The 27,596-nt window shown below is 41.4% G+C and overlaps 1 protein-coding gene across 2 annotated transcripts in view; it reads right to left on the bottom strand.

The window, feature by feature from the left end:
* Positions 1–27,596, bottom strand: part of LOC147031468 (protein kinase C epsilon type-like) — a 169,460-nt gene that overhangs the window by 84,551 nt on the left and 57,313 nt on the right. For both annotated transcript variants that reach the window (XM_085863716.1, XM_085863726.1), the window contains exon 3: positions 23,427–23,472. In XM_085863716.1, the coding sequence (XP_085719842.1) occupies positions 23,427–23,472 (46 nt within the window). The remainder of the gene's footprint in view (positions 1–23,426; positions 23,473–27,596) is intronic.

Below are 27,596 nucleotides of genomic sequence, written 5' to 3'. Positions count from 1 at the left end.
TCGGGAACTGAGTGGCGTGCTGACGAAGAGGGGAGTGTCGTTGAAGCTGAAGGGAAAGGTGTATGCTACATGTGTGAGGAGTACGATGATTTATGGGAGTGAGACATGGGTACTGAACATGGAGCAGCAACAAAGGCTGGAAAGGGTGGAAATGCGAATGGTTCGGTGGATGTGTGGAGTATCCTTGAGAGAGAGGAAGACAAATGATGACCTGCGGAAGATGATGAGAATCGAGTCTGTGATGGATGTTGTGAAGAGAAACAGGTTGAGATGATTGGGTCATGTGTTGAGGAAGGATGAAAGTGACTGGGTGAGAGGAGTGTTGGAAATGAGTGTAGTCAGAAGTAGAGGACGGGGAAGACCGAGAAAAACTTGGCGAAAGGTGGTGGAAGAGGAAATGTGGGCAAGGGGATTAAGAAGGGGAGATGCAGAAAATAGGGTAAAGTGGAGAAGATTGTCATGGGGCCCGCAAGGCTAACCCCCGCTTTAGCGGGGAAAATGGCCTTTAAGTGTGTGTGTGTGTGTGTGTGTGTGTGTGTGTGTGTGTGTGTGTGTGTGTGTGTGTGTGTGTGTGTGTGTGTGTGTGTGTGTGTGTGTGTGTGTGTGTGTGTGTGTGTGTGTGTGTGTAGAAGTATTCGGTTGAAAAAAAAAAGTGTAATACCATATTTTTGGCATACAAGTCGATACTTTTTTTCCTGAAAGTCCAGGCCTTGACTTCGTACACTGTCCAGAGAAAGTCTGGAAAAAAAAAAACATTGTATACTGTCCCAGCCGGAGCCCCACATGCAATATTATTGCCAAGGAGCGGTTGAGCCATAATCCCTCAGAGGATATCTTCACGCTGCTGGCTGCTCAGCCAGACACACCACCAAGTGTCTGAACCTGCGGTTCCTTTCATACTGAGCGGGGTTGCTGTCCCGGCAACAAAAGCATCAGTATGTATGCATCGGCGACAAAAGCATCAGCCTAGATTGCGTGTCAGGACGGGAGAGGTGCGGGTGTGGAGGGTTTACATGGAGGGTTTGAGACACGTGTTCATGTCTCAGACGGACTGCTCCAATAATTTGTGGGCTGGGAAGGCAAAGGGGAGGTAAGTTCTGAGTGATATGGTACTCCCCTCGCCATAACAAGTCTCTTTCGGGTGAGTCGCACGGCAAATCTGGAATCTAGGAATCACCGATTGAGGTATCAAACGGGCCAAGTGGCGAATCCAGAGTGGAGAAGTCATGAATGGGGTGTGAGATGGTGAAATAAGTAATAAATCAACGAGATGGTGTGAAATCAAAACACGGGAATAAACCAATGAGATGGTGCAATCAGAGCACCAGGGAAATACGAATAGTTGCAATGTTGAACGAAGACAAATGTGGTGAGAAGAAAAGAGTACTTAAAATTTTCAACTTAAAAATGTTGTATACTACTCTCCAGAAATCATTGTCTGGAACAATTGCCGATTGGGTGAGCAATGCGTTCAGGAGTGGCGTAAAGTGAAGGATACGTTGCGGACTACCAAGAAGGCTAATCACGGCTGCAAAACCAGGTGGACAAACATGACGCGTTGATGACCCGGCAACTCCTCGGTAATGATTTGGTGACTGCTCGTTCGGCTCGGGCTCAGTGACTGCCGCTGTCCTTCTCTGGCTCGGTGACTCACGCTGTCCTTCTCTGCAGCTATTTTATAGAGCCTGGGCGAAGGAGGAGCCAAAAAGCGGGTCAAAATGCCCTGTAGGCGTATCTGAGCATTTTTATTGGCGCGCAGACGCCACCCTGAGAAGTATGTTTCGGAGAAGTATCCCCGAAACAGAAGTCGGTTTTACATTTGATATACAGAGTTTGTGAGAGGTTCTACAAAATATTTTTTATTACTTTACAAAAACAGACACATCCTTCGTTCTCTCTTTCCTAAACAGCTGCACATTCTCATCTGAGCAACCAGTAAGTTTTGTGGATCAAGTGTGATGATTCCTGCCAAAATCCAAAGTGTCATCTAATGTAATGCAATGAGATGGAAAAGGTCCCTCATATTCACATACGAGGCAAAAACAATACCAATAATAATTTTAACATCTTTGGTTAAAGCGTTGCTAAACTATAAAAGTCTTCGTTCAGTGTGAGGGCAAATAATTACGGCAGGAAGAACGAGACGGTGATGGAAAAGATACGAGACAACCTTGGAAATATCACCTTCATTTAATTTTTCTTTTCAAAGGGAATGCCATCATGCATCTCAATGGCATGGTTGGCGCACTGTAGGAGATTGAGAATGTATGCCAAATGACTCAAATTAAAGAGTATGGCTTAATGGCCTCATCTGGATTCAGGATGTCTGTTGCAATAGTTTTCTGCAAAGCATTTTACAATTTGTACATTGAATCGACATCAATGTGTGCCAAAAAGGATGAAGCATGCCTGTAAAGCTGGTCGTGATTAAGGTAAAAAGTGTACTTGCAATGCACCCGACATTGATCGCAAGACAGTGCTTTCTGCGGATTTATCTTCCAGTGGTTGTTCGAGCTATGGGAATCATCAATGGGCAACCATCTCGAGGAACAATGCAACTCTACCTGTGGGATACAGCTCACAATGTGTGGATGGCTTGTGAAAAGTAAATTAATCGATTGGGGTTGGCGGCGGTCTCGTATACCTTGCGGCTTGGTGGATCAAAAAATGGGAGGAAGAGGATGGCTCGCATGTATGCCCTTGGGAAAATAAATAAATAAATAAATACTCAAGGAAATTCTGTGCTTTGGGTAATGGAATCATTCTGCAGGCAAGAACCCTGGGTGCATTGTGCTTCTAAGTGGATAAAAAAGAAATGCTTTCAATGTTAGATGTATGATCAACAAAATGATTGTGATGCACCAATATGGCAAAACGGTTTTGCCATCTAAACAGACAAATGATGCAAATATTTATTCACCCCTCCCCTTCCAAACAAATGTCGAGTAACTGTAAAATTTGGCCTTGCCAGGGCATCAGGAGACAGAGCAAACAGTTTTACATTTGAAACGCAGTCAATTCGTGAAGGACTGTTGAAAAAGGAGAGAATGTCTTAAATGTCGCAAAATGTTCCATCGTAAAAGCCACATCATTAGGATGTCATTGAAGTTGTTCATATTAGGGGAGGCATAAATAAATGAATTAAAATAAGAAAGATTACAACTTTCAGCACATGAAGTCGGCAAGTATTTGAAAAGAAAATAATGTTGCTTTATAAAGTAAAACCTGAAATGATGCAGGTCCCGCTGAATGTGCGATTCTGCATTAAATACAACCTTTCATGCACCCAGATACTGTCAAAAAGTCATCTTAATCATTCAGCCAAATGGTTAGTGGTTTGCAAGTACAGTCTTGGTACATTGGGTGATGTACCCTGAGGGATGCTGCACTGTACTCAGACTGGGATACACAGCCAGTGGTTCATCTGCATCTTGGTTGAAGACAATAAAAACCCCAAAGTGGGGCATTATGTGGTGGAAGCATGGCTGAACTCCCCTGCCTCAAGCTTTAAATGGAATATGCAAATTAATTTTAATGGATGATGATGTCGAGTTAAATTAAGTTAATGGTATTGGAGTTCGATCAAGTTAAATGACGACGGATTTCTTTCTTGGAGGGTGGTTATGGCACAGGGAAGAAAGACCAAATGGCCCCCTCCTATGTCCATTGATTACCGACACATCCTTGCATACCTTCGCAATGCACAAATGGCGCACATTAAATGTTATGTTCTTCTTCAAAGGCAATTTGTAAAATGATTTTCTTTCACTACGAAATACAATCATTCACACGGCTCTTGTACAAGTTGCGAGAAGATAATCGTGTGTCACTTTTTGAACCGTGTGCGTCCTACAGAAACCTTGGGGGGGGGGGTGGAAGAGCAGAGGGTGTAAGACCAAAAAGGAGGTGGTAGAAGACAGAGAGACCACTGACCTGTCTGTGATGTGAAAGAGACAGACCTATAGGCTCAGCATAATTGTGGGCGATTCAAATGATCTTGAAAGCCTTGGTTTCCATGGTGTCAAGTAGGGTCCGGTGATATATCGATATACTGGTTATATCGATGTAATCTTTCATATTGATATATAGTACTGGAACTGGAATTCTGAATATACTGGTAAACCGATAAAAAATCGAAATGAAAAAAAAAACAGTACATCACCAACAAATCGAAGAAAGGTGTTTACGATGTTTAAATACCGTACATGATTTTAAAAAGCTTTGATGCACTCGACGTCTTGGCTAAATATGGAACAGGAACGGCGAAACATGTGACGTCAATATGTAACAGGCAGTAAGTACAGTATGTTTTAACTTTTAACCCTCAGCATCCGAGAACCCATACAAGCAATCGCATTTTTCTTTGTCCTCGTGGCTGGTTTTAAAGTTTTAAATGGCTGGTTTTAAAGCAATTACCAATTGGTTATTATTTTATATGAATTGGATGTGCTTTCGAAATCCTGTGCTGAGTCAGTGATCTGCGATAGCGATACCGGTATGAAGGCGATCCCGGTACTAGAGCGATACCGGTACGAGAGCGATAACGGAACGAGAGCGACAACGGTACAAGAGCGATACCGGTACGAGAGCGATACCGGTACGAGAGTGATACCGGTATGAGCGACAATGGAATGAGAGCGACAACGGTATGAGAGCGACAACGGAACGAGAGCGACAAGGGTACGAGAGCGATACCAGTACGAGAGCGATAACGGTATGAGAGCGATCATGGAATGAGAGCGATACCGGAAAGAGAGCGATACCGGAAAGAGAGCGATACCGGAAAGAGAGCGATACCGGAAAGAGAGCGATACCGGAAAGAGAGCGATACCGGAAAGAGAGCGATACCGGAAAGAGAGCGATACCGGAAAGAGAGCGATACCGGAAAGAGAGCGATACCGGAAAGAGAGCGATAACGGTATGAGAGCGATACCGGAATGAGAGCGATACCGGTATGAGAGAGATACCGGAATGAGAGCGATACCGGCATGAGAGCGATAACGGAATGAGAGCGATAACGGAATGAGAGCGATAACGGAATGAGAGCGATAACAGAATGAGAGCGATACCGGTATGAAAGCCATGTTGGTTTGAAAGCGATATCGATATGAAAGCGATGTCGGTATGAAAGCCATGTCGATATGAAAGCGATACCAATCTGAAAGCGACACTAGTATGAAAGCGACACTAGTATGAAAGCGACACTAGTATGAAAGCGACACTAGTATGAAAGCGACACTAGTATGAAAGCGACACTAGTATGAAAGCGACACTAGTATGAAAGCGACACTAGTATGAAAGCGACACTAGTATGAAAGCGACACTAGTATGAAAGCGACACTAGTATGAAAGCGACACTAGTTTGAAAGCGACACTAGTATGAAAGCGACACTAGTATGAAAGCGACACTAGTATGAAAGCGATACCGGTCTCAAAGCAATGTGGATAGTGAGTTCAGGTTTGCCAAGGAAGGAATTTGCACGAAGGAAGATACCCAGTGTGATTGTTGAAGAAAGACCATGGCTGCTTGTGAGGCCCAAGGTTTGAATGATGGAACTTCTTCAAGAGGATTGTTAAGAAGGTGGATGGGAAGATTTTCCAGATGGTCCTTTAGGAGAGTCCATGCAAGAGTGTGAGATTTGTCAGCATTGAAGATATATTCAAAGTGTTTGACAAGCTCATGCTTCTATCAAGGTCTGAAGAGAGGGAAGAGGCTCCTGCCTGCCTATTTGGATGATGAGGGATGTTTTACAGAGGGTAGAGTCATCAGCAAATAGGTAAAGAGGATTTTCCAGTCATAGTGATCATTGATGAAGATTAGAAATAGGACGGCACCCAGAACACTGCCTTGGGGCGCTCCAGCCTTGCCAGCAAGTGGATTCCGTTGAGTGCCACATGATTGCTACGAGAGTAGAGAAGTCAGTTTGGATGTCTTAGGCAGAGAGTTTGGAGAGCAAGGTTGGTGCCAGAGTGTAATGAATGCTCGAGTTTAGTTTAGAGATATGGCCCTGATCTCATGTCTGACATTGACGACCTCCATCCATTGTTTGGAGAGCAGAAACAGCATCTCTAAGTTAGAGTAACCGAGTTTGAATCTGAATTGATGATTTGAGATGAGGCCATTGGAGAAAGGGAAGGATTTGATGCTGACTGCGATGATGGATTCCCTGACCTTGTTGATGATTGGAAGTCAGGTGTTGCTGTAACAAAGACAGTCTTGCTAACAGAGACAGCAGAAGACCCACAAATCATTGTAGATTGTGTTTTCCAGTAGCAGTAGTGATCTTGGTATGAAGATCAATATCACAAAAAACAGACACAAGTCATCAGTAGGCATCACCCAAAACAAACTAACATCAATATAAACGGCATAGTTTTCAAACAAGCTCAGGAATTTACTTATTTGGGAAGTACTATATCACAGGATGGAACATGCACCAAAGACATCAAACATAGAATTGGGAAAGCACCAGTTGGGAAAATTTCAGCAAATAAAAAGTATTTCGATGGCAAAAGACATCCAATGTGACACCAAGGTTGAACTGTCCTGGTTCTCACAATCTTGATACAAGGGTCAGAAACTTGGGCATTAAAACAAGAAGATGAACATCGACTCCTTTTTTTTTGAGATGATATACCTTGGAAAAATAATGGGAGTAAATAAGCTGGACAAAATAAGGGGTATGAAAATAAGGGAAATCTTTGGAGTTTATGGAACTTTTAAGGAAATGGTAGACAGGTGCTTAAGGCCTAGGTCACATTTGCCACGGCGGTCGTGGGGTCTCCAAAATCTATGGCCACTAGCAAATATACGGCGGCCGCAGTATTTCCACGGTCACACAATGTAGCAGTCACATATGTTTTTATTTTTCTGGGAGCCGCACGGCGTATTTATAAATTGTGGAGAACGAAAACGTGGGGGTGCCGTACGGTCTTTGATTTGATGTCGCACGGTGATCTTAGGGCGTCGCTGTGGCTGCCATAGAATTTTCAAAGCAGACGCAAGGCGACCGCAGGGGGGCCCTAAGGCGAACATGCGGCCAGACGGACGGTAACGAGTGGGTATATATACCAGTTCTTTTTTTTTTTACTGAAATAAAAATATACCAGTATATATATAACTGAATATACTATAACTATAATATACTGTGGTGCCCCTAGAATCGGAACGCCCCATTGTTTGTACAAATTGGAATCCAAACAATTTTTTCGAGAAAATTTTGCCCTAAAAACCTAATACATTTAAAAAAAAACTGAACACAACGTAGCGTTCATGTTTGTTCACGTGTCTCCCCCACCTGTTCGAGCCGCATCTTCGCGCTTTGTTCATTCAGTTCGTCGGTGGAAGTACTCGTGAAAGCATCTCTCGTGTGTCGATCGATACTTTACGCTTCAGTCACATTTGCTCTCCGGCGAGGATACGGCGGCCGTATGCCCTCTGAATTGACAGAAACGTGCGGCGGCCGCAGAGAAACTGAGGTGGCCTCAGGGAGGCCCTACGCCGTTTGGCTATCTTTTACAGGCTGTAGGGTCGCCGTGGAATTATAACGCGGAGTTATAACTTTTTTCATTTCTACGTTCGCCGTAGCAATTCGACAAAGCCAAGCTATGACGTAGATGTGTTCCACGTCGACCGTACGTAGGGCGTTATTTGTGCTGCTGCCGTAAGCTCTTCTCAATGAAAAATGAATTTTCCCAACCCCCAAAAAATTACGGCAGCCGCACTATTTCCACGGTCGCCGTACGGTGGCCTTAGGGCCCCACTGCGGTCGCCTTGCGGGCACCTTGAGGCGAACTTGCGTCTGCCTTGAAAATTCTATGGCCGCCGCAGGGACGCCCTAAGGTCACCGTGCGACATCAAATCAAAGACCGCACGGCACCCCCACGTTTTCGGTCTCCACAATTTATAAATACCCCGTGCGTCTACCCGAAAAATAAAAACATATGTGACTGCTACATTGTGTGACCGTGGAAATACTGCGGCCGCTTTATAATTGCTAGTGCCCCTACATTTGTAGACCCTCCGGTCGCCGACCCAAATGTGACTTAGGCCTTACCTCGTGTTTTCACCTTCATTTGTGATGTTTGTTGTTTTAATCATCTTGTGTTTTAATTAATAACAAAAAAAGTAATCCGATCACGTGGTGTGACGGACTGTCGGGCAAAGATTGAATTTCACAGCAAAACCAGTTGTAATTTGGAATATCCATGATTACGTCAGCCCGATGTGCTTGACGAAAGTGATTGTGGTTCTGTGGGAATCATGTTTGATGAGCTGCCCTGGGGGCAGCGCTCTCGCAGAGTGCGCGAGCGATTGGAACCCAGGCCGGAGCTCGAGCCTGTGTGGACCTTTGGATGTGGTGATTGTACCAGTTTACACACAATACACCGCCACCGGAGGTCATTTACTCATCTTATTTTATCTTAAACATGGGTAATTTCAGTTTAAAGTGTCTTGAAAGTGGGTTTTCTTTGGGTCCACGAACGGATTAATTCACTCCATTATTTCTTATTGGGAAAATATTTTTGGAATCCGAACTTTTTGCAATCCGAACAGTCTCCTGGAACTAATTAAATTGGGATTCTGAGGGCACCACTGTATAGGCCAGCGTTTCTCAACCTTTTTACCCTTGTGGAACCCTTGAAATAGTTTTCATGTCTCAGGGAACCCCTGCATAAAAAATTATTATATACCATTATTAATATCTAGCTCTTTTATATTTTTATCGTAGTTCACGTGGTAAATATAATTTTTTTTTTCGGATACCTGGTTTAAGGAAAAAATGACCCCCTTTTTGTCAAATTTATTGGCAATGACACAGACAGACCACGTCATCAGTGGTGATGTCATCACGTACAGGCCGTGTGCCGTGTTCAATGATGAGTCGTTATTCCGGGCGTCCATCACGCTTCGTGGTTGTTATAATATAACATTCCCTATGGTTGTTATAATTGTAAATAACATAAGAGGTTGAAGCTTCTATTATAATAACCAAGGAGTTTGCAACAATATGCCGTATGTGCATAGTAAAATTACGAATATTAAATCAAACAAAAACTACTCAAAAATACATTAGCCTATTTATTACTGTTTCTCACGGAACCCCGAGCGACCTCTTGCGGAACCCTCGGGTTCCGGGGAACCCCGGTTGAGAAACACTGGTATAGGCAAACACCTTTACTCCGATCTCTAGCGGTAGCGCACAGTGGACGCAGACTGCCACGGAGGCCGTACGTAGGTGCACGGCGGGCGTAGGGGAATCGTGCGTCGACCGTGGAAATAGTGCGGCCGCCGTAATTTTTTGGGGGTTGGGAAAATTCATTTTTCATTGAGAAGAGCTTACGGCAGCAGCACGAATAACGCACGAATAACGCCCTACGTACGGTCGACGTGGAACACATCTACCTCATAGCTTGGCTTGTCAAATTGCTACAGCGAACGTAGAAATGAAAAAAAAGTTATAACTCCGCGCTATAATTCCACGGCGCCCCTACGGCCTGTAAAATATAGCCAAATGGCGTAGGGCCTCCCTGAGGCCACCTCAGTTTCTCTGCGGCCACCGCACGTTTCTGTCAATTCAGAGGGCGTACGGCCACCGTATCCTCGCCGTAGAGCAAATGTGGCCTAGGCCTGAAGGAGATGTTTTAATTATTATGGGAGACTGGAATGCAAAAATTGGAAAAGCAGGAGCACCAGGATTGCAGGAAAGCACAGACTTGGTACCCAACATAAGCCAGGGGAGCGAATACTGGAGTTATTTGTGGCGAATGATCATGTAACTGTAAACACATGGTTCAAACAAACCAAGTGCAGACTGTACACACAAACTTCACCTGGTGGGCAACATAGAAATCAGATTGACGACATTCTAATCAACAGAAGATGGAGAAGTGCTGTGAAATTTGCCAATAAACTGCCAGTCACAGACTGCGATACAGATCATCAACTCTTTATGGTAAAACTACGAATCAAATTCACAAAGGTGAAAAAAAAATCCAACCATATATGACCTTGAAAACGTATCCAAACACTCTGCAATAAAGGTTAAAAACAGCTTTTCAGAGCTGGACTTGGTTGACAGAATGCCATATGAATTGTGGCAAGAGACTGAAGCATTGTAAAGGAAGAAGCCAAAAACAACATCTGAAACTGAAAGAAGGCTAAATGGCTGTCAGAAGATGCAATAAACATTGCAGACAGAAGCGGAGAGATGAAAACCAAAGGTACACCAAGAGAGGACATTAAGAGGCTAAATGACGACTCCAACAAGAAGCTAGGAAAGACAAACATAAATATTTCAAAGAGACATGAATAGAGATATAAAGTGAGAACAAAGCAGGAAAAACAAGATCAGGGAGATCACAGGAGAGTTTAGGGTCCGAAAGAGTAGAACAGGAAAATATCGGATAGAGAAACACAGGTGAAAGAAAGATGGAAGGATAACACTGATCCTCTATACAAATGAGATAGAAATATGATGGTAACCTTGGAAGAAAAAGAATATGAGTGAGAACCAATAGTGATATAATGTGAGGTACGTAGAGCCTTGAAAGAGCTGGGAAATGGAAAAGAACCAAGTTCCGACAAAATTCCAACACAAACCCCTTTAAGGTAGTTGGGGAGGAGGCAATCAAAACTTTAACAGTTATCCGTACACAGATCTGGAGCAGGATTGTATGGCCCAAAAGGTGGAAGCAGTCAGTTTACATACCATTGCCAAATATCGGGGATGCAAGAGAATGTTCAAATAACCGAACCATTGCCTTGCTGTCATATGCTAGGAAGATATCACTGAAGATCATTCAACACAGAATAGAAGACTCCGTTAATCGAGAAATACTGGTTGAGCAAGCAGGTTTCGGAAGAGGTAATGGAGATCAAATCTCAAATCTGAGGTGAATCATGGAAAAGCAAGGGAATATCAAAGGAAAGTTGATATTAATCTGTTTTATGGAGTAAGAGACGACCCGTAAACCCGTTGGGTTCCCGTTGTGACAGCGGTTGATGAAAAAAAATCATTTCAAGACAAAAAAAAAGATAGCTCCAGAGAACTATACCGCTGAGGTTGTTTGCATTACTCAAATTCTCCTGAAGAGTACTTGACTGAATCGGGAATTGATTTTTCAATCATTTTTTCGTTGCCCGATTTGAACGAAACTTGGTACTGCACACCGCAGGAGAATAGTGAGTCGGGTGGGCCGAAAAATTTTGCGCTATCGAGTACCGTTTTGGCTGTATTTCGGGACTATATATATATATATACACACATATATATATATATATATATATACATATATATACACACATATATATATATACACACATATATATATACACACATATATATATACACACATATATATATACACATATATATACATACATATATATATATATATATATATATATATATATATATATATATATATATATATATATATATACACATATATATATATATATATATATATATATATATATATATATATATATATATATACATATATATATATATATATATATATATATACATATACATATACACATATACATATACATATACATATACATATACATATATATATATATATATATATATATATATACACATATACATATACATATACATATACATATATATATATATATATATATATATATACATATATATATATATATATATATACATATACATATACATATACATATACATATACATATACATATATATGATGAGAGTTTTAGTAATATACTAGACGACCCGTGAGCCCGTTGGGTTCCCGTTGTGACAGCGGTTGATTAAAAAATCATTTCAAAAAAATAAAAAAGAGAGCTCCAGCGAACTATATCGCTGAGGTTGTTTGCATTACTCAAATTCTCCTGAAGAGTACTTGACTGAATCGGGAATTGATTTTTTAATAATTTTTTTCGTTGCCCGATTTGAACGAAACTTGATACAACACACCGCAGGAGAATAGTGAGTAAGGTAGGCCGAAAAAATTAGCGCTATCGAGTACCGTTTTGGCTGTATTTCGGGAACATATATATATATATATATATATATATATATATATATATATATATATATATATATATATATATATACATACTTACAAGATGAGAGTTTTAGTAATATACTAGACGACCCGTGAACCCGTTGGGTTCCCGTTGTGACAGCGGTTGATAAAAAAAACATTTCAAAAAAAATTAAAAAGATAGCTCCAGCAAACTATACCGCTGAGGTTGTTTGCATTGATCAAATAATCCCAAAGAGTACTTTACTGAATCAGGAATTGATTTTTTAATAATTGTTTTCGTTGCCCGATTTGAACGAGGCTTGATATTGCGCGTCAATGTGAAAAAAAAAAAAACGGAGAAAAGAAAGTTGAAGAAATTATTGTGCGGAATCTTCTAAACAATTTTATTTATTAATGAACACGGAAGTATTAGATCAAAATGGCGATGTTTATTTTATGCTTAAAAATAAATCGTTCTTTGTCTATACGAAATGTTTGAGATTTTTAAAAAATCATTTCAAGAAAAAAAAAAAAGATAGCTCCAGCGAACTATACCGCTGAGGTTGTTTGCATTGATCAAATTCTCCCGAAGAGTACTTGACTGAATCGGGAATTTATTTTTTTAATAATTTTTTTGTTGCCCGATTTGAACGAAACTTGATACTGCACACTGCAGGCGAATGGTGAGTAAGGTGGGCCAAATTTTTTTGCACTATCATGTACCGTTTTGGCTGTATTTCGGGAACATACATACATACATACATACAAGATGAGAGTTTTAGTAATATATAGATAGATAGCAAGGTCTTCAATTGTGTTGATCATGAATGGATGTGGATTATGCTGAGAGAAATGGGGAGGTCGGAGCACCTGATATGTCTCATCAGAAGTCTGTACATTAAACAGGAAGATAGTTTAAACAGAGGGGGGGAGGAAAAGAGAAAGAGAAAAAGAGAAAAAGAGAAAAAGAGAGAAAGAGAAAGAGAGAAAACGAGAAAGAGAGAAAACGAGAAAGAGAAAGAGACTAGCCGGTAGGCGACATGGGTGGTCGCTATATAATTGCATACTAGTCATAGTTTTTGACGGATCGGGCTGAAATTTTTTGACAAAGAGGTTGATTATAGTACGCATAAAGCGCGGAGGCAGATTTTTGATTTCCAAAAAAAAAAAATCGGATTTTTCAAAAATTTCAAAGTCCTGCTGCTAGGCAACGGTGGCATCCATAGCAACGGTGCTCAAAAGCATACAACTACATCCTGGTATGAACCTACCAGTCAAGTTTCATCAGAATCGGTTGACTCCTCTGGCCTCCAGAGCTGTCCATTACATACAAACAAACAGAGACAGACATACAGACAGACGCAAAACCTGAGAAAAACGGTAGTCTAGCAACCACCCAAAAAAGAGAAAGAGAAAGAGAAAAAGGGAAAGAGAGGTTTGGAATTGGAAAAAGGGGTCAGATAGGGGTTCATTCTCTCCCCATACTTGTTCAACCTGTATGGTGAGTACATACATGAGGAAATCAAACTTGGATGACATAGAAGCTGGAGATCGGATTTGAGGAAGATACATCAACAACCTAAGGTGTGCTGACAATACCATCTGTTGGCAGAAGGTAACGACGACTTGATGAAATTGCTGAAGACAGTGAAGGATGAAGGTGAAAAGCTGGTCTTCATTTCAACCTAAAAAAACTAAAATCTTGTCAACTGAGAAGGTTGACGTGTTCGGATCGGAAGACAATCATGTGGAAAGAGTGGAAAGTTTCATCTTCTTCAGTTCTAATGAAGGAATGAGTGGAGAATGTGGAGGAGAAATGAATATATCGTTGGGGTTGGGGAGAACAGCAATGTTGGGATTCGCAAAGATCTGGAAAAATAAAGATGTGACAAAACAAACCAAGAAGAGGCTGGTGAATGCTCTGATATTTCCAGATGCAGTGTATGGATGTGAATCATGGAAAGTGAAGAAGAAAGAAAGAAATAAGATTGACAGTTTTGAAATGTGATGTTGGAGACGAATGTTAATGAATAATCTCGAGTGGGACAGACGTTCTTCTCCTGATGGATGGAGGTCGTAGATGGGGTCCATTCGGTGACAGTTGATTTTCAGTTTGATTTGATGGAAAATTATGGACCAGTGGGGGCTGAATGGTCTACTAGATAGCACGATTGTATTCACGCTGTGAAAACCATGTACATGATGGCCACAACGATTTGTCACCCCTTGCAAAAATTGTGGCATTGCCTTTGTGGACAGTGTGTTAATGTGTTTGCTTTTCTCCTTTTTCAGATCGAGTGAAAATCACTGATGACCTTAAACAAGCAGTGAGACTTGCTTTAAATCGCATCACCCCCACAAATGTTCTGGAAAATGTCACACTAAACATGGTGCAAAATTATTCTCTGTAATGTCAATGATGGAGCACAAATGGATCCACTGGACAATTAAGGCTTGTGCCATATGCTGTAAAATGTGCAATAAAGTAAAAGACTACTGTAAATATATGTTTTTATAACTTGTGGAACCCTTCAGTGATATCAGCTAAGATGATAAAAAGCAATGTCAATTTTTATAATGGAGTGACAAGATATTGTGGCCACCCTGTAGAATGAGCTGGTCCTGAATTGATGAAAAACGTTACAGTAGTTTTTGTCCATTGAAATGACCATTAAACAATTTTAGATGCAAAAGGGATGTAAAGCGTCTTAAGTGTTGAAAGGGTCTTAAAAGGACTAAAAGGATCTTAAAAGGACTAAATGGTCACCAGGTCTAAGGGGTCTAAGGGTGTAAAGTTCTAAAGGGGTTTAAAGGGTCACAAGGGGTCAAAAGGGTCATAAGGAGTCCAAAGGATACATTACAATAGTAGTTGGGGTTAAAAGTGTCTAAAGGGGTCTAAAATGGTCGAAGAGGTCTGAAGGGTGTAAGGGCCAAACGAGTCTAAAGGTCCAAAGGTTCTACAGGTGGAAGGAGTCGAGAGGGTCTGTATGGGTTTAAAGGGTTATAAGGGGGTATAAAGGTCTATGGGGTCTAAGGGATCAAAGGGTCCATATGGTACATTCAAAAATAGATAGGGTCTAATGGGTCTAAAGGATGTAAATGTATAAATAGTCTTCAAAAGTCTAAAAAAAAAAAAGAGTCTTAAAAGGTCTAAGGGGATTAAAGGATATATATATATATATATATATATATATATATATATATATATATATATATATATATATATATATATATATATATATATATATATATATATATATATATATATATATATATATATATATATATATATATGTTAGCAGAGGTACCCGCATCTTTTGCAGAAGGAATTTAGAGGTGCAACGGTATGCAATATGATGGGGTTACGACCGGCAGGGCCGATTCTATCGATGGACAGACAGAGAGAGACAGACAGATGAAAAATCACTCGTACAGCGACACTTGACAAAACAGAACAAAGTAGAAAGGCACTCGGTAGAGCACATACCTCCACCAGGTTGAACAGTTTACGTTTTGTATCCCATTGATGGGCTGGATCTGAAACAAACTCGAATCGGCTTGTTCTTGTCACCTTACCACTTCATCCACATAGTTTTGTCATAATAGTCCTGCAGCGTAGTCTGATATTTCAGATAAATTGTTCAAATTTGCATAAAAGCACCAAAATTGGTACACATGTAGAATAATGTATTCTGAACAATTCTAGATATGGAGCCACCCGAGATTGTGCCTTGGTCAGCTTCGGCAACCATTTTCCAAAATGGCCACCATTCTACTTTATCGAAATTGGCTATATGCTCTTATTTTCTTATTGTATTGGTGGTAGATATAAGGAAAGTGTAAAATTCAGTAAATTGACCATGAAAAGGCATATTCAAATATTATGAGCCAGTATTTTCGGTAAAAAAGCCATTATTTGATTTGTAAATTGCTGCTCTCCTGAAACTTTTCGCTGAAAAGTACCTATTATTGCCTGGAGAACAAGTAAAGAGTCAAATGATATTCATCACATTCAATGGGTTTGGAATTAACAAAAATTGCATTATAGATTACATACTATGCTCTATTTTGAAAAGGGAACTGATAATCGTGATAATGACAAACTCAGAAAATGTAGTCAAATTATTGCACACTTCACTTTGAAGCGGCTACGGTTTACTGTCTACTACCATTGTACCAGGACACATGGTACACGCATACATCAGTCTCGTACAATATGAGTTTCTGAGCTCAAGTGTACTGGCTCTGGATAAAGAAGTCAACACTTTTACAAGCAATGCGACTTTGCATTTGCACATTCTAAACTCGGCCGATATCTCAGTCTGTGTCTACTGCGTCTGTCTACTGGCATTCTCCTTCACAAGCACACAGTCCAGTGCATTGCAGATTAGCCTTCTTGCATTTGTAGCGGTTTCTACAGCCTTTTTTTGCAACCGCACGACACCAGCTCGAAGCAGCTTTTTGAAGCCTCAGGGAGTGTGGTCCAGAGCGGTTCGTAGGATGTTGTCAACATCCTGGATGTTGACTGGCGTGGTGGTCAGGGTCACAAGAGAATCTGTCAGTTCTGGAAACGAGTTCCATGTGGCCCAGGCAGATTTCTTCCCATGCCCCACGAATGCTGATACCGTGTCACATCCGGTCATGGCGTGGAAGACAGGGAGAGCACGTGCCTTCTCTGGACGGAGGGAGGCAGCTATTTCATGGGCAGGGATGTAGCGGTAGTTCTTGCCCATCCCAAAGGCAATCCAGAGTTCATCCACGCATGGTAGTGCATGGGCTACCATCACCGCCAAGACGACGACGTCGGTGTCTACGGTTCGAACTTGAATCCGACGGTGGTCATGTTCTGCAGCATGGGCCACATGTAGCATGATGCGAGTGTCCGCCTCTTCTTGACCGCATGGAGCCAGAGAGCTTTTATCTTCCTGCCTTGGAAGGCAGATGACTGCTTCACCATTCGTGACTACCAGCTCCTTTGCCTCATCATGGAAGGACTGCACCAGCACATCGGACAGGAAGGTGAAGAGCTCCACCTTGTTTGCGTCGACACGTAGAATGGCGGCCATTTTCCAAAATGGCCGCCAAAGATGACCAAGGCAAAATCTCGAGTGGCTCCATATCCAGAATTGTTCAGAATACATGAGTCAACATATGTACCAATTTTGGTGCTTTTATGAAAAGTCGAACAATTGGTTTGCTATGCTGCAGTACAATAACCCATTCACAACTTTTTGAGATATCATCATATATATTTATTTATTTATTTATTTATTTATTGGCCCTATCTCTCAATATTAGAAATATCCTCTTCAAATTTCAAGTCAATTGGATGAAAATTGAGGATTTTATAAATTGCACCGAAGTTGTTGACCTTTGGCCCTATGTTGGCCTTTTGTCATAAGCTGACCTCAATAATAATTGGTGGTTGTATTCAGTGAGCTGAAATGAAAACTCTCTTCAAATTCTAGATGAAAATTGAGAATTTTAGAAATTTCGGCCTATGTTGACCTCAACCATAGATGGTGGTTGAATTCAGTGACCTGATATACAAATCCTCTTAAAATTTGAAGTCAATCAGATGACAACTGAGGATTTTAGAAATTCAAAAAGCTGTTGACCTTTGGCCAATGATGATCTTTTGACCATTTGTCCTCAAAAATAAATCGGATTCTGTCAGACCACTAACCCCACCGTTTGGTAAAGTTTTGTGAAGATCGCTTTAAAATGGGGACTTGTAAGCGATTAAAAGGTGAGCGGACGGACAAACAACCGGAAGCGATCAACATACATTTGTCAAAAAAAATATATAAATTTTTCGAAGTAAAATTTGAAATTTGAAAACGAGATATCGATACGATATGAGGAGATGATTTGTAATCCTGCCTACCACCAGGTGGCACTACGTGATACACATTTATATAGAGAGAATTCCTCTCTCTGAACCCCCTACCCTGTAGGTTTGAAAATGTTTTCTTGCATCTCCATTTGCCAAGAGGATTCAAATGGTATGCAATATGATGGGGTTACTACCGGTCTTGGTATCGATGGACAGGCAGAAAGCACAACTTCACACATGCTATAGATATAACCGGAAGAAATTAAATTAGTTACGGACATAGCTTATGGACGATCTTTATTGGTGACAAGCTTTCAGCCAAACAGGCCTTCTTCTTCATCTACAAGAATAACAAGCATGCATACAAGATAATGGTGCGATATCGAAACATGAAATACAGCATATACGTTCCAAAACAAGGTAGTTGTCAACATTTATGCCATGAGGGAACTTTGTTCAAAGTTTGTTTATCCAGAAAGACTCGCGTCTCAGGATCGTGGTGTGCGATTGATTTGCAATTGATTTGATGGCAGAGATTTGAATATCATCTATTGAGTGATCTGTTCGATTAGAACGTATTGTGCATGGCAGAGATCTTCCCCGATCGGTGTGAAAATTTCTAATCTCTGACCCTGTGTAATATTAAAGCGTGTACAGTATCGAGGGTGTTCTCAGTTTTTCCAGCGTATCGTTTGGTATTGTACATCTTTAACGAGTGATTAAGTATATGATCCACGTGGATTTACAGTCCATACAGGAGGTGATGGGGAACTTTTGTCCGGTGGTAGAACTGCGGAATTTGTTTCCTTCTAGTATATGTTTGTGTATGATGCTTTTTTTTTGCTGTGCATTGTGGAAGCCAGGAGTCTTAGTTTCTTTGCTGTGGGGCTGTGGGCGTTTTGCTTTTACCAAAAGGTCCTTGAGTGTAGGGCCACGTCAAAATTATGTTCGTGGAGGTTGAGTAAATGTGATGCAGAGGGTTTCTGACTGATGGTGGAGAGGAAGAGCCTTATTCAAAATACCTGACAATTGGGATGCGGTAGTGAAGTAGGTCGTAACCAGTGGAACACCAGTTTGTTGCACGTTTAGGTTTTTAAGTCAGAAGGTCTGGGAGAGGTATGCATTTTGCTTGGTTTCTGGCTTCTTTCACAGAGTGAAGGTCATAGTGTCTTTCAATAAAATGTGTTTCTCACTGGGAGAGAGAAGTTTCTTCTGCCTCTTTTTTTGTTGAGCAGTCTTACTCTAATTGCTTGACTGTATGGTATGCTTGTAATTGCATGTTTATGGTGAGATGAAGATGGCAGAAGGTAAGAGTGTGTGTCTGTTGGTTTGTGGTATAGTTCTCTTTCAAGTTGTTTTGAAGTGTGAGTGATGTGTCGAGAAAGTGAACATATATATATACATATATATATATATATATATATATATATATATATATATATATGTACACATACATACATACACATACAGTACATACTGTATTTCATGTATGCCTGGTGCCCTCTCCTTCTTCGTCTACTTTAAGGCTGTCCACATCTCCTCCTCCATAATCTATACGACTTCCACATTCCGCTCTACAATTCTCAGTAACTCCAGCATATCCTGGCTCCCTCCTTGGTTCAATAGCTCCTTAAAATAGCCTCCATATACCTTCATTACCACCTCCCTTTCTGTCACTACCTCCCTGTCTCCATCCTTGACCCCCCCCCCCCTTTCACATTCTTATACCTGTTTCAAGCCAATTTATATATCTTCTTCCTACCATCCTTATTATGCTTATCTAACTTGCTGTACATATCTGTTTCCATATCATTCCTTTTCAAATGTCCTTCTCACCAACTGCCTTCACGACTTCCCCTTCCACCACACCTGCTGTATATTCCTTGACACCGTACCCTTTCCTGATGTTCTTCGGCACTGATTTTCTGCAATTCCCCCGAACGCCCTTCCGTACTCCTTCCATTCTTCCTCCAAGTGCTCTGCTTCCTCACTATTCTGTGGGATGGTTCCTCATATTTTGCCTTCGATCACCCTCTCTTTGGATTTTACAGCGACATTATCTTTGCACATGCACCAGTTAATAGACTTCCGGCACACACTCTGAACTTCCTTCCTCTTCTGCATGCACACAACAAACACCACAGGCTTGTGCTGGATTAAGACATGCTCTCCCATCACCACCTTGCAGTCCTTGATCCTCTACAGCTGTTGCTTCCTCACTGCCAACAAATCCAATTCCATTTTGTGCTGCCCAACAGGGAAAACGGTACATGATCTTGTTATGTGGGTCTCTGGCTTCTGAAAAAAAGAACTAACTACAGCTCATCTCTTTCTTTTCACCAGTTTCAGTGGCAGATCTCTACCTTCTTTATTCCTTGTTCCCCATCTGAATCTACCAACACATTCCTCTTCACCCGACACCATTACTCCCACACGTGTGTTGAAGTCTCCTGCAGTGCACAGCATTACCTCCAGTTCAACCATTCCCATCATCCTCTCCATTGCATCTCTGAACTCGTACTTCTCCGCCTCAGTCCTTCCCATCTGCGGCCCGTACACTGACATAACACATGACATTTGTGTCTGTATCATCAACCATGCAATAACTATATGTTCCCCAAATCTCTCGACTCTCAACACCTCCTTGCTGCTCTCTTACGAAACAATTATTCCAACTCCATTGCTTCTTTCATCTCCTCCTGCGTTTAACATCTTGCATCCTCCTACCAACCTCCTCACTCTGTCCCCTTTACATTTGGTCTCCCGAACACACAATATCTCTGACCTCCTTCTCTGCATTACCTCCACAACCTTGACTCTTCTCCCCTCCATTGATCCCACATTTAGACGACCTACAGCCTGACCTCAAATCCGAATCACTGCCATCCTGGCAGAGCTCGTACGATATTGGATGGTCTGGGATGTTTTGGTCATTCAGCTACGCTGCCAGGGTTGAGCTGCTTTCCTCGCCAACTGAACTTTAACATGACAAACTAAAACGACATAAAGATAACATTTCAATACAATTATCAGTGTACTACATGGTGACGTTGACAACATGATCTGGTCGAGTTATGCTCTTGACCAAATAGGATCTGACAACATACTGTTTTCTTAGTGCTCTCAGGTCGATTGTTGCATCCTTCACTCCACTGGATCATGTTGGAGAGAAAGGTTAAGGTCAGCTGTGGTAGCACACACCTTTGGATATTTATGATCAAATAAGGGGCAATTATTGATGTAAAAATGGAGAAACTGTTGACCGACATTCACCCTCCCACCCACTGTTCACATATTACATACAGGGTCTTTCCCTCAATCTCCTTGCAAGCTTCTTTACTTATTCTCCATATTTTTCCGACACTCCCCTGCCCTCCTACTTTCTCTCTCTTATCATGCCAATTTTCTTTATTTTTTCCATTTTCATCAAATCGATGTCGGCCAACCAAGCTGGCCAACAAAGGACACCCCTCTAATCCCTCTAATAGCCCATGCACACCTAGTGCAGACATCTCATGCAGCCTTTCAAAAGAGCAGACTATTTTGTATGCCAGCCAATATCCTGGTTAAATTGCTCATTTCTGCCTTGGACTTCCACTGGAAAAGCACCAGTTTGGTGTTATTATCTGATGTAGGCAAAACTCTTGATTTCACAATTAAAGCCCCCTTTACTGCGATTATATAAGGCAATATGACGCATTTTAATCTTAAAAAGAGCCATATTTTACATTGTATAAATATTTTCAAGGATGTAATGGAGGATTGAGCACATCAAAACCAAAGAAAGAGCAGTTACAGCAATAAATATGCAAGCAAACGGTGATGATATATCGAGTGCCTGCCAAGTGTCATTATTCTATTCTTTCATATAAAAGTGAAACATCAAAAGAGAAATCATAAGGAGGCAAAATAAAAGCACAAATAATTAATCAGAGGAAGAGAGAAAAAATAAATAATAAAAAAACCAGGATGAAAGGAATTAATAGCAATAACATGGCACAATGGCAGGGAAAAGTTCCAAGAATGTGACTAAGGTACGGTACTCACCCAAGAAGATGAAGCCAAATGGGCGTGGGGGAGGGCTGATTTGACGTTGGGGAGGGGGGAGTGGGGGTGATGAGACATTTAAATGAATTAACCTTTATTAATGATAGTTATTTAAGCCTGGTATTGGCTTAGCGATTAAGGTGGTTGGCTGGGGAACTTAGAGTCCTGAGTTGAAGTCCTTGTCGACCATTGAATTAACACCAGGTAGGGTTGACTCAGCCTGTCATCCTTCTGAGATCGGCAAAATGAGTACCAGTGTACTGGGGTAATAACCATTCGGGGTAACCTGCGTCGGAGTGGCGACTCTCCCAAGACCTTACTAGTTGCCAATGAAACTGCCTCGGCAGACCTATGTGCGTTTACGGTGCGATAGGAATGGTATTATTAGTATTATATTATTAATGATAGTCATTTGGTATTTTACTTGATGGAAGGAATCAGAAATAATGGAAGGAATCAGCGAGAGTATGAAACACACCATTCATTATGTCCAATTTTTATCCGCAATTAATGTGTCGAAATTGTCGTCAAACTGCAACGCCAATGAAAAATTGACAGAAGATGCATGGCTAATGAGCTGGTGCCACAAAATGCAGAATCCTGGTGCATCACACTCGTTCCTCCTGAACCAATTGCAAAACCGTAACAGAGGAAGCCGATGACTTTTGACGAGTAGAAATGTAATTGTCCTCCAGCTACAATTTATTGACGCGTTGTCAGCTCGCCCGTGTCTAACATGCTCGGAGATTGACACGATGCAACCACTTCACGGCGTTGCTGTGTTGGTGAGGCCCAAATGTGCAAACGCTACACAAGCATTTGGGGCCCATTTAACATAAAATAAATAAACAAACAAACAAATGCTGCAGGGACAACCTAAATAAATAATCAGCAAAGGTAAAAAAAAAAAATATATATATATATATATATATATATATATATAAAAATATAAATATAAAATAAACCTACATACGACTAGAGTGCAGTGCAATAAATAATTCCAAAGTGAACAAAGGCTAAACAGCCAGTCATGACATCAGAGGCAAACAACGGTGGCAAAGCACTCTTTATCAAAGAATGCAGCAGGGTGCATTTCCACAAATGCTCGAGATAATCCATGCCAGAGGCATTTACCAGCAAGACAGCTGATAGGCCAGATGGCTGCACAAAACGACCTGCTGAGAAATAGCGAAGGCAAGCAAGCAAACTCACAACAGCAAGACTTGCAGCATAGAGAAGCAGCACCAGTTTGGAAAGTGTACAATTTTCAGCTTTTAAAATCCAGACGCCTCTAAACGCACCATGGGGATCTCGAGTCGCGATACGATCAGTGAATCAATTGCTCGACTGCTCTGACCTCCACGGTATAGCAATATGGTCAATCTTCTCTCCGAGCATTCACAGCGGTGTGCGGAGGAGGACATTTTGACATTTATATGCGAGCATAAGCTGCTTTGAAGCTCTCATGGTGAGATTATCTGTTGGAGTGAGCGGGTGAGTGAAAGAATAGGCTGTGCAAACTTACTGAGGTCAATGATAACAAACATCTTCCCGTGGGGCTCCAGGTCCACCTGAAATGGAGACATGAAATAGATCAGAAAGTGTTAATTGGAGAAGTGAATGCAGAAATAGGCAAATGAATCATTCCGGCTTGTTCACTGGTGTGCGTGGTGTTAATTGTCAGTTTGCAGAAGCTTTGCCGTGAGAAAGGTGCCCAGAGGGGAGCAGGGAAATGTGCAGTATATTTTACTCGTCTTGAAACAAAAAATTTGTACATTGCAAGCGACCAGTACAGCTGCCTTTGTGAGCCATGAGCCAAATAAATGACTGGATATTAGGCCTAACCAGCTGGGAAAAGTTTTTTTTTTCTCCCCTAATCAGTAGAATTCTGCGTTAAACTCCGCACTTCTGAAGTTCTGAAGGCTAAAGCTATCGGAATCAACGGACATTATGCACCGAGAGACCACAGAAAGTGCTCGATGCTCTGTTGGCGTAGAAAGATCAATGCCCGCCAATTCTTCTACGGTCAACTCTCAGTCCAGTAAGACCAATTCCACTCTTCGGTCAACTCAAAAAAACATGGCTGCTAACTACATCATCATCACGTCATCTGCACACCTAACAGCAATTATTTATTTTGTAAATAACCTTACTTGTACATAGAGGATCCACTTGTTTCATGTCATCGCATTGGGGGAAAGGAGGGGGGGGGGAGAAACAACTTCCACTGAAGTGTTTGCCTCTTTCAAAAACCTCTAGATATGCATATAAAATGTCAAGGAAATCATGCATTTCATGCTTTTTCATTTCGGCAGAGTGCCGTCGCTATAACACTTGAGCCAGCGGAAACGCGTCCGAAAACGCAGCGTGCTTAAAAGTGGTATTTGTAGATAGAGTGAAACTGAAGATGTCGTGAGAAGACATGCCACTCAAACGAATCAGAAATAGCATCTCGAGCTAAGAGTTCTTGTGTAAAGTGTGAATGAAAGAGCTGACACTGTGTCAGTGAACTGACGTACTCTCATTTTATTATTAATCACCGCCCACTGGAGGCGTTAGCAAAATCGAACCATTTGGTGGGTGAAGAGCGATGCCCAAAAAGTTCAAAATGCTTGATAATCCATTACAACTGGGGACGAATGAGCACCGATTTCTTCCCGAGGGAAAAAGTAAATAATAATCGGTGGGAAATATCATTTGAGAGCGAACGTCTGACCAAGCGAATTCATTAGCTCCGAAACCAGATGTGAAGGGGGTTATGTTTTCACCACTTTCTGTCTGTCTGTCTGTCTGTCTGTCTGTCTGTATACAGGATATCTCAAAAAAGTTGTGGACGGATTCGGATGAAATTTGGTGGACAGGTTGGGAGTGTGACAACTGATTCGATTTTGGTGAAGATCCAGATCCGGATCTGATAATTTTTTTCAGTGATTCTTCACCATTGAGAGATCGGGCCAAAAACGATATCTCAAAAAAGTATTGGGTGCCCAATATGTTCTTATGGATCAGGCATTACCATGGCGGAGGTATGCGCTCTATCGAGTGTCCTTATAGTTTAATTTGCAATCGGCAATTAGTCCGGCCGGGAGGATGGCAATGCCTCTAAGTCTGTTTAGCCTGGGTTTGAATCTCAGGCCAGCTGTAAACTGTCAACCTGGTGTTTCGCACGCAGTGGAATTCATCAATGTGTGTGCTGTCCATCTGAAAGGCGACAAGTCAGAGGACCCTCCGACTAACAATGTGTGTCGGATCACATTAAAGCTCCGAAGAGTCGGCGAGTTATCTCCGGCACCATGAACAAATCACAAATTCCTACCTAAATCTGTAGGTAGCAGGTGTTCTGGTTTCCTTGACACCAAGTTACCCTGCTTGGGAACTTGACATGTGTAGTTTTTGTCCATGACATTACCCTGCTTGCTATGTGTGTGTGGTTATAATTTGGCACGTTACATTTGGCACGCTTCCTAAACTACAAACAAATTCACATCCCCCCGCCCCCATTGTTCGCATGTCACGTGTGAATGGCCGTCTGACCCTGACAAAGAACGGCAACCATGATGATGATCAATTCATCAAAAAGCAAACTTTAAGATTCCTTTTATAGTCATTTGGTTCTCGCAAAAAGGAAATAGTCAATTATTTAAAACAAAATAAATTTAAACTGCGAGTCTTCTTGGAGATTCAAAAAAACGTCAAATACGAAATGGCATTTAGCATCAAGAAAAACTCATCGATCTCAAGATGAAACATTCAGCAGTCTTTCATTCAGCAATGAAGAAAAGTTTGATCGAAACACACTCGAGGTGGGACTGAAAACCCCCAAAAAATACTTGAGCTCGGTAACAAATTAAAAAAATATATATTAAAATCCCTAAACATCATCTCCAATGACGGTCCTCAGGTCAGACTCGGGAATGCGGTAAAAGCTGCCAAATGAATGCGCAACGACTCTGTCTACAAGGCCTGAACAACTCGCAGCTTAACTATCCTCACAAGTCAAAACAACTACAAAGACAGTCCAGTCATGCGGAACAAATTGCCAGGATACAACCGGGTTACAGACCCGCGCCTGTTCAGTCGTCCATTCATGAGGGGTCGACTTGACGCCACAATAAGAGCTCTAGTTGCAGTGCCACATTATGCTCCAGGCATAGAAAGAGCCCAAAATGATCAAAATGTACATACAGGAATTCTGGGCAACAATATAAATTACTAGAGGGGGATATCCAGCGCTGCCTGGCCAGGTGAGCTTTTTCCGGTGGTAGTTTCGGGACGCGTTGGACATTGTAAAGCTACGGAGCCATTACCCTCCTGGTGGTTACCTTTTGCCTGTGGGCCGGCAGGGGCACTGTGACCCCACGTCTTAATATACAATTTATAGTGGCATTTGATGGCCTCAAAAAAGACGTCAAGGCCAACAATGTGGTAGCTTAAAACCTTTTCCAAATTCTGAAGTACCTACCCCAAAAACTTGGGACCTGAGTAACATACAAACACTCTCCCATATATATATATATATGTATATATATATATATATATATATATATATGTATATATATATGTATATATATATATATATATATATATGTATATATATATATATATATATATATATATATATATATATATATATATATATATATATATATATATATATATATATATATATATATATCCCTCTCTCCCTTCTTCCATGTAAGTGCTGCTTCATCAGAATGAAGATGTCTCTCGCTGTCAATCTCTCCCCCCCCCCCCTCTCACATGTAAAATACCCTTAAGAATGTTCAACACCTCATTGGTATCATTCAAAAGCAGCAAACCTAAGTCATGGCCACCGGGCCCGATATCCCACATTTTTCGACATTCTACCGGCTCAGATATCCTACATTTGTTGGACTTTGCATCTGCTACGTAACGTCAGAACGAAAAGGTAAGCACGACCCTGCCAGACATTAAACGGCACTCATGTAAACACCCAACAAGTCATTTGCGTGTACACAATCATTCACGTACGTACTAGAAAGACTCGACATCACAGAGCACATCTTTCAGAAAAGACATTAAGCTGGCTGCATACATTTCTGATTACATATTTCGCTAAGAGGGCCTTTGAGCCAGTACCATAGCCATTAAAGCAAATGTGTTCAAAGACGTTTAATTCAATCCAGACTGAAAAGGGACTAACTAAACAAGTGTTCGACTCACTTTCATGTTTATATGACGCTATTCATCAACAAAAACCTCCTTTTATGACACGCTATTGAACACATGTGCACGGTGTCTTTCTTGTGTTTTTCGTAACACTTCATACATTCTGCATAGCCAGACATTACCAACTCGTGGATCGTCTCCAAAATCAGAACGATGCAGGACACATTAACGCATTTCATTTCACGACAAATTCCCCTTTTCCCTTCCGTCGAATGCATTCTCATTGCATGCACGGCCTCTCATTGCAAGAGCACAATTATGAAGGTACCTAGTTAAACCAGAAATACTGGAACCTTTAAACGTGAGTTCAAACACAGCTCCGGACACGCCCTGCAAAGTGGCTGAAACAAATGGCGACGTCTGCCAATGACAAGCATGGAAATGTGGTCGAAATGATACAGAGCGTAGATACAGTGAACGCCGAGTCGGCCTTAAAAGATCTGCAGGAATGCACTGAAAAGTAGTGAAGGAAGGCACAGGTTCA

This window comes from Eptatretus burgeri, chromosome 2, assembly GCF_056783735.1.
Source record: "Eptatretus burgeri isolate ZD-2024b chromosome 2, Ebu_testis_v1, whole genome shotgun sequence".
NCBI classification, from domain to species: Eukaryota; Metazoa; Chordata; class Myxini; order Myxiniformes; family Myxinidae; genus Eptatretus; species Eptatretus burgeri.
This window is presented reverse-complemented; position numbering and strand designations above follow the sequence as displayed.